The sequence below is a fragment of the Arachis hypogaea genome, chromosome 2 (genome assembly GCF_003086295.3).
Source record: "Arachis hypogaea cultivar Tifrunner chromosome 2, arahy.Tifrunner.gnm2.J5K5, whole genome shotgun sequence".
NCBI lineage: Eukaryota > Viridiplantae > Streptophyta > Magnoliopsida > Fabales > Fabaceae > Arachis > Arachis hypogaea.
The window spans coordinates 86,100,702-86,112,408 of record NC_092037.1 but is presented as its reverse complement, the minus strand read 5'-3'; the positions used below and the strand labels follow the sequence as shown (position 1 = coordinate 86,112,408).

General features: G+C 35.7%; 1 protein-coding gene across 2 annotated transcripts; it reads right to left on the bottom strand.

Annotated features, from left to right (window-relative positions):
* Nucleotides 1-6,786: 6,786 nt before the first annotated feature.
* LOC112748918 (uncharacterized) lies at nt 6,787-11,503 on the bottom strand. Of its 2 annotated transcripts, XM_072219169.1 has the most exons (7): nt 11,154-11,428; nt 10,120-10,159; nt 9,782-10,023; nt 9,545-9,684; nt 9,353-9,434; nt 9,149-9,265; nt 6,787-7,021 (listed from the first exon to the last, which is right to left on the bottom strand). In XM_072219169.1, exons 4-7 carry the CDS (start codon nt 9,661-9,663, stop codon nt 6,971-6,973), a joined length of 369 nt encoding a protein of 122 aa, XP_072075270.1. In that variant the 5' UTR covers nt 9,664-9,684; nt 9,782-10,023; nt 10,120-10,159; nt 11,154-11,428; the 3' UTR covers nt 6,787-6,970. The 2 variants fall into 2 exon arrangements, with proteins under 2 accessions (XP_072075270.1, XP_025652960.1); XM_025797175.3 differs by lacking the exons at nt 9,782-10,023; nt 10,120-10,159 and having other exon boundaries at nt 11,154-11,503.
* Nucleotides 11,504-11,707: the final 204 nt, after the last annotated feature.

The following is an 11,707-nucleotide window of genomic DNA, read 5'->3' as shown; positions in this document are numbered from 1 at the left end:
CGAGACGAAATTTTCTTTAATCTGTGTTTCGTCGAATGTCCATGTTTTCTTGGTACTAAGTGTATGTCACTATCCATCAGGAAGAAAAAAAACCACACCAGGGTTCTGTCGTAGGAATGATAATACCTGCTGTGTTCTTTATTGCAGACTCCATTACAGACCAAAAATTAATATAAAGTTTAACCCGTGCTAATTTAACATGCAGTGCACGGTGTCAAGTATTGTCAAAAAAAGAGGTGGTTCATGGCATACAATGGTGCATCGGCATGCAACAAAATACATTCAGCCAGCTAAACCAGACGACATGGATTTCAAAATGGTGGGTCAGGTAGCAATAACATCGAAGTGGAGTTGTGCGCAGCGATGCGTTGGTCCCACTTCAAAGTGATAGCCCACCCTATATGCCAACAAAATGGGGCATGAAAAGCCCAGCATGATCAAGACGTATCCTACACCAAAAATAGGGTTATGGCAACACAGCGGCCATTGCCCTCCGGCTATTCTAGTCCACCTCTACCCGCTACCTTATCTCATCGCGGAGCTCATTGAAGTGCTCATTTACAACAGCCAAAGCAGTGTCAATTCGAATCCTATCAGACAGTTGGTCGATGCTGCAACATGAGAAAGTAAAGGCATACATGGATGTGTCCATTAAAAAATCCTTGCACAACGGGAATCGTACGAACATGCATAATTCTTGGAAAAAAGTTGGGTTGAATACCTTCCTTTCTGGGACAAGGTTGGTTGTGAATATCTGCTCCATTTGAAGCCACAGCATCATCCACAGCTTGTCTTTGTAGCTTTTTTTTTCAGCGGCTGCCCCCAGAAACAGAAATTGGTGAAAACCTGTCAAAACCAGAATACACATATATTTGGTGGATAGTAAAACAGTACTTCGTACCATTTGTTCTCATTCGTGATCCTTAGGAAGAAGTCCGGATTCCACTCAGACAGCGGCGGGTTCCTTCCCAAGACGTCGATGTCTGAGAATATGGTGTTCAAGATCTTGTCCAGAACCCTGGCCTACAAACCATCAGCAGATGAGACGGGAGAAGAGTTAATGTTGATCTTGTTGTTGTTTCCTTGTTTATCTGGACAAAAAAACGTGGCAAGGGTATAGGAACCATGTCAAAAAAATAAACAAAAAACAACAACTTGGTTCCCAATCCAACCGAAGGGAGGCGCTGTTTTTTTTTTCTTTTCGCATTTTTTGGATTATACGTGATTCGGACTGAGCCCAACAGGCCCTTCATTGCAAAACTATTCAAGCAAGTTAGAAACAAAAAAACAACCCTTATGCAACCACAACGAAATTCGCGCATTATGTCACCAAGAGTATAACATTACGTACCACCGACTTAATCACATCCCTTCTTCCCATAACAGTGTCCTATGTTGGAAAGCTGTCGAATATCTACATCCGACGACTGGAGACCTCCACTGCCATCAGGTAATAGTGAGTCTCCTTCGTCTCCTCCATGATGTCCTTGATGGCGCGGAAAATCGCTAGTAAAGAATTCACGAGAATAATTGCGTTGCAAGTATAGATCTCTACTGACGAAAATTTCGCATATCAATTTAGAAAGGGTTGTCACAATTTAAGAATAAAATACTGGGAGTAGAAGTCCCAAGTCGTCTCCCAACGAGTTGACAAAAGAGTGCAATTTATTGGTCAGAAATTTTCTAAGAGTTTTTAGGATTGGGGAATAGAGAAATAAATAGCTATAAAATTAAAGCAAAGGAATTTAACGAGAGATTTATGTAAATTGAATAAAAAGCCTTGACTAGGAGAAGATTAATTGGAAGTTCTATCCTTGTTGGAATTTTCCAAGAGTAATAGTAAGAGGTTGTTGTTATTACTTAGTTAACCCTTACCGAATAAAGGAAAGTCAAGTAACTGAACCAACTTCTATTCACAAGTCCTAATCCTCTCCCTTGGGAAGGATTAGCGTTAGTGACTAGAGAGCCAGCCAACAACTTCCAATTATAAATTAACTCTCGAGTTTTCCAACTCAAGGGTCTCCTATTAATCAACTCCAAAGTCAAGTTGGGAACTTACTCCATTGACATGGATGCTATTTTCACATACATGTAAAAGGAGTAGGAAGGAGACATGGTAATTAAAATTAATTGGAAGCAATTAAACAAACAATCAATTTAAATAGAAAAATATTCTTTGCATTAATAAATTCTAAAATCAATCCAATTGTAACTCTGAACAAATATTATGGGAAATAAAAGAGTAAGGGAATAAGAAAATGAACTAAACTAACAAAGACTTCAATGGAGGTAATAACTCTTCTCAATATCCAATCCAAAATGTAGCACTAGAAAACCTATGACTATGAAGAACCCTGGAGGAAGTGGTATATCTCTCTCCAAGATTCAAAAACTAAAACTAGTGAATGTGGAATTGTCTTGAGTCTCTGCTCTCTCCTGGCTCTAGTCTGTGTTTCTGGGCCGAAAACTGGGTCCAAAATCAGCCCAAAATCGCTCCCAGCGTCTTTCTGCAGTTACAGCATGTCACGCATGTCACGCGTACGCGCCAGGTGCGCGTGCGCGTCACTCCTCGCTGGTTAGCTCCATAATTTCTTGTGTTCCTTCCATTTTTGCAAGCTTCCTTTTCGTTCTCCAAGCCATTCCTGCCCTATAAAGCCTGAAAACACTTAACACACAGATCACGACATCGATTGGTATAGAGGAGAATTAAAAATTGATAATTTAAAGGCTTAGGAAGCAAGTCTTCAATCATAGCATAAAATTGGGAAGGTAAATGTAAAACATGCGAATTACATGAATAAGTGTACAGAAGACTGATGAAAACCACTCGATTTAGCACAAGATAAACTATGAAATAGTGATTTATCAATCTCCCCACACTTAAACATTAGCATGTCCTCATGCTAAGCTCAAGAAGACCAAAAAAGAATGAATGGGGACAATAAGACTCATGCAATGCAATGCAACCTATGTATATGAATGCAACTATATGCTGAAATGTTTCTACCTACTTGGTTAAGAAAATAAACAAGTTCTCCAAGACAAACAAAAATCAGATTCCACTAATTCAAATCACACAATAAGAGGCAAGTAAACTTGTAGAAGATAGCTCATAAAAGCCGAAAACATAGAGTCAAGCATTGAACCGTCACTGGAAGTGTGTATGCACTCTAATCACTCAAGTGTTTGGGGTTAATCCACTCTAGTCTCCTCTATTCATGCTTTCTAAAACTTTGTTCTTCATTTAACCAATCAATAATTATCTAATGCACAAATGCAAACATCATGAGGTCTTTTTCAAGGTTGTAATGGGACTAAGGTAAGGGTGAGGATACATGTATGGCCAAGTGAGCTAAAAATTGAATCTTTGACTATCCTAAGTTCTCACCTAACACGTACACACATTCTCTATGCTTCTAAAATCATGCCTAACTACCCATAATCTCACTTTGTATGTTGCACACACTCGTGTATCTAAATGCTTTTCTATGTCATCTCATATGCATTGATCTTTTTTTATTGAACTTAACATTGGGGTGATTTTATTCCCTTAAAATTAAACATTTTTTCTTTTTTTCTTTTTTTTAAATGAAAAAATATAATAAATCAATGCATTTGATTTTCATAATTTCACATTAGTAGCACCCAAATTCTCATCAACCAAGGTTCCCACAATTCCCCACACTTAGTTGACACACAATCTCTATCTTAAGCTAACCAAAGATTCAATTGGGGTAATTCATTGTTTTTCCGCTTAAGGCTAGTGATGTGGTAATATAAAGAACAAATGGGGGTAGGAAAGGCTCAAAGTGGCAAACAAAGACAATTAGAATGGTAGGCTATTTGGGATAATGAGCTAATAGCAAATGATGGCCTCAATCATATGTATGCATAAATATACACTAAACAATGGATATATAGAATAAAACAAACCATAGATTGCAATTATAGAGGAGAGATAACACACAAGAATAAAAATCATGGTTAAATCGTGTAAAAACATATTCTTTTGTCTCCTAACACCGCTAATAACCCTAGTAAACTGCAAAATGTGGGTAACAAAATCCCTCAACATATGACCAACACTAGTAACATCAAATATATCTTAGAAGAAATTATTACATACCGACATTGGTTTTCTATTTTCTCTAATGATAGTAGTAACAATAACGAAACAATAGGAATAATAACAATACCAACAGGAATAATTCTACTAACAATAACAATAATTATAATACTAACAGCTCCCAATACTAATAAAAATAAAAGTAATAATAATGACTACCATTATCATAATAGTAATAAAAATAATAACAGTAATAATGATACTACAACTACTAGCAACTCATAATAATAATAAAAATAAAAGTAATAAAAAACCCTTAATAATAATAATAATAATAATAATATTAACTAACCTCTTCGTCGATGTATCCAGCCATGTGACCAACGCCATTTAGCCGGTACAAACGAGTTTCGTCCTCCATGGCTCCACCACCTAAATCTCACCAAAACCTTCATACCTCTCCCTCAAACTCTCTGAACCACCAAGGTGCAACTCACTTTGGTTTGACACTAATGATCCGTGATGACTCTCCACGGATTCTATATTTATACTACTTAACATGTAAACCGTGGTAGCCAGGGGGAATTTACGTACATGGCTTCTTCTTCATAAACCGTGGGGACCAAGTACGATTTATGTTAGCTTTTTTCCTTAATAAACCGTGGACAGCAGTCATAGTTTATGCCCAACTTTCTCCAACCATAATCCGTCCTAGCCTCCAACGATTTATGTAGAAATTCGAAATCGTGGTTGGCTCCCACAGATTACATAATAATAAAAAGGGTTAAGTATGGTTTTGATACCTAAAGTTTAGCGCCAGAATCAAAATCGTCCCTCATCTAATTTTCGATTTAAAATCGTCCTTAACATTTTTTTCGTATTAAAATCATCATTTTTAATAAATTTTTTTTATATTATTCTTAAACTACACCCTATTTTAATAAAAAATTTATAAAATTAAAAAAAAAACGTGTTGTGGGGGGGGCAGGAGAGGGGAAACGAGTCGGAGAGGGGGGGAAGGAAAAGGGTAAGGGGGAGGGGAGGGGAGGGGAGGGGAGGGGAGGGAAAGGGGAAAGGGAAAAGGGGAAGCCAGCGCCTCACCGCCACGCCCAACGCCTCACCGCCAGGCCCAACCCTTACCGCCTCACCGCCCAGCCCTCATCTCTTCGCCCAACCCTCACCGTCGCCAGCCACCCACGCTAGAGGAGAGAGATGGGACAGAGAGAGACGCGAAGAGGGAGAAGGACTCGCGCTGCTGCTTCTTGCCGCCTCGCCGTTGAGGGAAGCCAGCGCCACCGTCGCCGTTGGTCCTCGCCGCCTCGCCACTGCTCCTCGCCACCTCGCCGCTTCAGCTTCTTGCTTCGATCTCTGTTTCTGCTTTGTCTTCTGCTTCTTCTGGGTTTCCCTGAGTTTGAATTTTGTGTTTGTTTTTATGAGTTTGAATTCTGGATTCTGAGTTATGGGTTCTGATGATGATGATGATTTTCTGAGTTGAGTTCTTGTTTTTTTGAGTTTGAATTCTGGGGTTGTTTTTCTAAATTTGAGTTCTAGATCTAAGTTCTGATGGGGATGACAATGGTGATGTTGATTTTCTGAGTTTTGGTTGGTGTGATGCAGATGGTGATGGAGTAACAGTTGGTGGGGATGGTGGTAGTGGATTTTGGTTCTGAGTTCTTATGATTCCATTATCCATGGTGTTGGTGTTGGTGGTGCTGTGGTGTTGGTGTTGGTGGTGATGGTAGTGGTGTTGGTATTGATGCTGGTACTGGTGTTGGTTGTGGTGGTGGTAGTGGTGGTGGTAGTAGTGGAAAAGGTAATTGTGCTATAGTGGTGAGAGTATTTTTGTCCGAAAAAAATTAAAAAGATAATTTTAATACGAAAAAAAACGTTAAAGACGATTTTAAATCGAAAATTAGATGAGGGACGGTTTCGATTCTAACGCTAAATTTTAGGGACCAAAACCATACTTAACCCTAATAAAAATGCACATGTACATAACCAGTTTCCAAATCATGTAAATAGATAAAGGATTCAGTCAATTAATTTATTTCAGTACATTGCCCTATAAATTAACTACCAATCATATATAATAATAAAGACAAAAAGTACATATCATAATTTGAAGATGCATGGCCACTTACCAGTATAGAAGGTCATGAGTAAAATGTATTATATTACTACTGTCACTTTTGCGATGCACGATGCTGATGGGACTTTATATATAGATCTTTTAACATTAATATAATGGCTAAATATATTAGTAATAATACATTTTCTTTTATTGAAGTGATGATACATTTTTTAAATTTTATTAGGTCGACAAATGGATTATCAAATTACTAGACAAAATAACAATCAGATCGGAAGAAAATCCTGGAAAAAAAATGTAAAGCAGCGACAATGTAATTCCAAAATTACTAATATCACTCTTATTCAACATTTTTTTATATTCTTTTTTCCAAAATACCCTCTCTTTTTCCTTAATTCCCCTTTTTACTCTGCTATACTTAAATTTTCTTTCGGTGCCTCTATCATCTTCTACATTTGCACAACTACTAGGTGTTCATGGTTCAAGAGTAGAATATTAAAAAACAGAGAAGGTAGTTAATGTTGTACTTATTGGCAAGCAACAAGTCATACAATATCTTGGAAAGAATAGAAAAAGTTTGTATATGGACAAGACGCATGATAAATCTATTTTTTTTTCTAAGACAAAAAACAGAATCAATGCTCAAGATACTATATTCCTTGATCTTAAAAAGCCGGTTATAGCATACATGGCAGCCCAAAACTTGAGCAAGTACTCAATCATCAAGTAATTTTCATATGGCTATGTAATTTATTATATTAAAACAACTCCCAAATTATCAAATATCATCGGAGTTAAATGGTTAACTTCTCCCATTAACCACTTCCATCAAGCTGTCCAAGTGAAAGCAAGTGTGCCATGTATTTCTGTAAGAAGCCAAAATACAATGTAGTTAAAAGTAAAATGTTCTAAAAAACAACAAAACATTTTTCCTGCTAGATGGAGTCGGTTATCTGCATCAAATAATGTCATTGTACCTATCATGTATCATGTTTCAACTTAACCCAAATATGCTGAACCTCTCCCAGCAACCTCATTCAAAATGTAGATGTCTAACATCTAAGAATTTAATTTTAAAGTGATCCTCCCTTGAATTTAAAAGACTATGAATCCTTTTTCAAAATGTAGATGTCTAACATGTAATGGAAAGAGGAGGGTGAAAACTCAAAATCCTTTGCCTATGAAACTTTTTCGACCTAAGATACTAAGGGGAAGGAGGTGATGGTCTGGGGACCTTAGTTTGGATAAGGTATTTTAAAATTTTAAAGAATTTAAAATGCAATATGAGTAAATTGCCAAAATCCAAATACATGGAACTTTAAAATACCTTATTTGTATATGCAGCAAGAAAAGATAAAAAGGGATACATATGTGGCAAGTTTGATTGCAAATTCTTTTCTTTCTATATTATCAATCAAGTTTTCATGAAAGGATAATAAAAAGAGTTTTGATTCCTTCTCTCCCGAGGTATCTTGGATTCTCTACTCTAGTAAGATCCTTGGAATTTATAAACTTCTTTGTATTAATGTCCAAACAACACATTTTAAGTTAAAGGATTTTAAAAAATACATTCCAAATGTTTTATCCAAGCACGCTCTTAAGCTTGGATGTAGAGATTTAACCACTAAGCTGTGGGCTAAACTACCTATACCTTCCATATACACTTCAAACAGACCAAAAACAAATACAGCATAATAAAAAACGAAAAAAAAAGTGTGCAATGTTGAAGGCAAGCAGTTATGCTTAAATATGTTTTCTTGTCCTTGTAAATATAGCAAATTCTAGTTTTAGTCCCTCCATCAACTTTTTTTTGGCTTTATTCCAAACTTTTCTAGAAAGCTTGTTTTAGTCCTTGTATTCCTCATTCTTGAGGACCAATGTGGATACATGCATTGTACAAAATCATTGTACTAAAACCAAGCATTTTTGAAAAGATCTGGATAAAAAAAAAAAATTTGAGAAACCAAAACCATAATTTGCTCCATTTAAAAGGATTAGAAACATGTTTAAAATCTTGCAGTCCCGACTAAAAGTACACCTCCCATGGTTGGATTACGTCCAATGAAATGCTTAGCCGTCAACAAAATGTTAAGAAGGAAAAGTATTTTACGAGATACTTGCAATTGCAAATATTATTAAAGACTTCAATCATAATTCCTCCAATACGTTTCTATGATTATGCTTTACCATATAACTTTTCTCTTTGTTCATATTTTCTATTTTCAGAACTTACCTATCTTACACTAGTGTAGGACCTAAATTCTAAAATTTAAGCATTTTTATTTCATCTTTTAACTCTCCAATACCAGCAACTATGATATTCCTCAAACATTCAATGACAGGACTGAAAAAATCCATCCTTTACATACTCTCCCATATACTTGCATTATCCTTTGAAAAGTCAATTTTCCAAGCAAATATTGATGCACCTACTTATCAATGATTTCTCTATATTACTTTAGATGAAACTATGAAGTGGACCTCACAAAGTCACTTAGCCAGGAAGAGAGACTGTACAATGGTTCCTTAATAATAGTGCTATAATGACAAATGGCCAGGAATAACTCTGAATTTGACTAAAAGTGTATTCACTAGGCTGTGTTAGTAATTTCATTTTGGTGGAGAAGAAAGGAAATGGAAGGGATTTGAAAAGTAGTTGTGATTTTATTGTACTATCCTTGTAGAAGTTAAAGGAATTTATTAAAATTTAATAGCTGTTAAAAAGATTCAGATACAGAACGCGAGGAACCAAGAAATTCAAATGATTAAATTGATTCGTGCCTGAAATTTGATGAACCAACTTGACCAATTACTCTAAAATGAAAGAATCATAAGATTCGAGTTTCACATAAAACTAGGATTTATAAAGCAATGTCTTTAAGTATCAATCAGTGGTAAAAAAGTAAAAATTGTTCTGATTCCAGAATTAATATAAACAATTCTAAAATTAAGAAAAATCAAAATAGAGAGTCACATATAGGCTTGAAACTTACTGAATGGTATGCATATGGAGCCTTCCCTTGACGATCGAAGTGTTTGGCCATGATGCAGAACTCAATTGGACCCCACTCTTCAGCTTCAAAGCAGTTTCCAAGAGCAGCTTTGTACAACTAATAACAATTTGCAAACACTACTATTATCCTTAAGGAAAAATTTATAAAAGATGCGCATTTTCTAAATTATATAATGGCAAATACCTTGGAAGTATCTGTTAAAAGCTCAGTACCAGCCGGGTATGATGCGTAGAATTGATCGGCTCTGGAATATCCGGCCCGGGTTCTGAAACACCAAAATCATATATTGACTCCAGAGATTAGCATTCAAACCAATCTTGTAAAAAATTCAAAATCTAGTATAAAAAAAAAAGGCTGTGACAACATTAGACGCACGTATTGCTAAGATAAGCATAGCTTATGAGTGTGGCAAAGCAGTAAAATCCAGTATATGACACCAATCTTCGAAACTTCTGAATCTTTAGTATCTCTTTGAATTCATCATAGAGACTCATGGACAATGATTAGAATTCACCCTGAGAAACAAAGGTAGCCAACAATAGGTTCATAAAAGACATGACATGCACATATTGTCATTGATTTCTTGTTACATAATGTATGCCAAAATATTACCAAACACAAATGAGGCAAACAAACAATGGAAGACCCGCCACTTAGCCATTAGAAACTATGATGAATTTTGCTGCAAAACAGTACCATCAAGTTTTGGGAAACCTGCTTCTACTTCTTCCTTTATATTTTTTATTTCTTCTTAAAACTTCTCAAATCTTTCTTTTTTATTTCCTTAACATACAGACATAGCTCCGTGTGTCACTATATCTTTCTTCCTAATGCTTTTGTTTGCTTTCCTGTAGCTATAGGAATTGACCTCATTTGTTAGAATTAGATTTAAATATTGGCTTTGAAAAGTAACCAAATGTCATGAAAGCTGGAATTCCTCAAAGTCTTACCACGTGCTGGTGACAATGGAAATTTCATAAGTTAATTAACCTGTTAGATCAAAGGGAATAAATGTAAATTGAAAGAATCAAGTTAGTGTGTTTGAAATTTGGACAATCTATTATTGAAAATCTTCTCCCCCTACATATGCATCATTATTACATTCTCTTTTTTTTCCCCTTTTTTTATTTGTTTATTTTTCGGAAATCATGAATGGCAAGGAACCGCCTAACTTTAAAGATCATGTCAGAAACTTTTACAAAGATAACTCCGGAAAAATGTAACAACAATATCCAAAGCCGACAACATTACTATCTAAAGGCTTAAAGAGGTGCTAAGGATTAGCTTGGGGAACTAAAATGTGTCTATGACATTAACAGAGAAGGGAGCTCCATATGAACCAACTATTACAGTTCCAACTATAGCAAATTCAGTGCGAGCACACAGTATTAAAAATAATATAATTAAGCTTAGGATCTGTCCCCAGAATCAAATTTGAACATGCCTTACTGTTTCATTTGGCCAGATGTTAAGTCATCAGGTTCATCAAGATATAAGCTCCAACGTATATGTCAGTACTTACTAATGAAAAAGACATGAAAACCTCAAGCTCATCCACAGGAAGTTATGGTTTGTAGAATCAAAATTCCAGACTTTATGGTTTGAATTCCAAACTAAGGCCTATTTCCTTCCAATCTTTAATTAAATTCAAATGACAAGCAACAAAGAAGAAAATTAAGGCTCCGGAATATTAATTAGTTGATTCATTCATAAAATAACAAGGTTTAATCATACATAAGCAAAGTAAGGCTCCATTTGGCAGAACAGAAATCACAAAGATTAAAGAGCTCCCGCTGAATTTAATCAAGCTTAATCACACACTGTATATTCACCTAATAAAGAGGCAAAACCAGAACTAACTTAATAAAATAGAAATTTTAAAAATTAAACTAATCCATATTCTTATATCAAGTCATCAATATCCAATATCAATTAATCAGAAATCAAGATATTGAGAGAGACACAAAACTAGAAGAGAGCAGACCGTTGGAGAAAACTGATCAGCGGCGAGAGAGAGAGTACAGAGGAAGTGACCGCGACTGGGTGAGCAGAGAGCGCAACAGCAGCGGAGAGAAGCACATAACACCAGAGGAGAGCAGATCGGTGTCGAGGTCACAGGTTGCAGCCTCGCCGGAGAGACATTACATAGCAACAGCAACGGTGGAGAGAAAACTAGCACAGCTAAAGTCGAAGTAAAGAAATGAGAGTGATACTGGAGAAAGAAGTAGGCGGCGGTTAAGGTGTTTGACAGACAGAGTGAGAGAGAGACTGAAAGAGACATAAGTTATTAGAAACTGATCATTGAGCCGATCATATAAAACCGGGTCGCAAGTCACTGGTTTAATCGAAGAGTTACTGATTTATGAAGTTGATCCGATCATAATAAATAAAAATATACAATTATAAAAATAAAATTAAACAAAAAATTAAAATGCTTTACAAATATAATACATTAATAAAAATTAAGTATTAATTTTTTTAGCAACAAAGAATTATCATCTATGATCATTTTTAACAATAAAAAATTTAATTAAGTAA

Excerpts from the sequence above, each read along its gene's own strand:
- LOC112748918 (XM_025797175.3), bottom strand. The coding sequence starts at position 9,663 with ATGAGTCTCTATGATGAATTCAAAGAGATACTAAAGATTCAGAAGTTT. Across the intron at positions 9,266-9,352 it reads TTTTAACAGATACTTCCAAG|TTGTACAAAGCTGCTCTTGG; the intron begins GTATTTGCCATT and ends AATTGTTATTAG. Across the intron at positions 7,022-9,148 it reads CTCCATATGCATACCATTCA|AAATACATGGCACACTTGCT; the intron begins GTAAGTTTCAAG and ends GGCTTCTTACAG.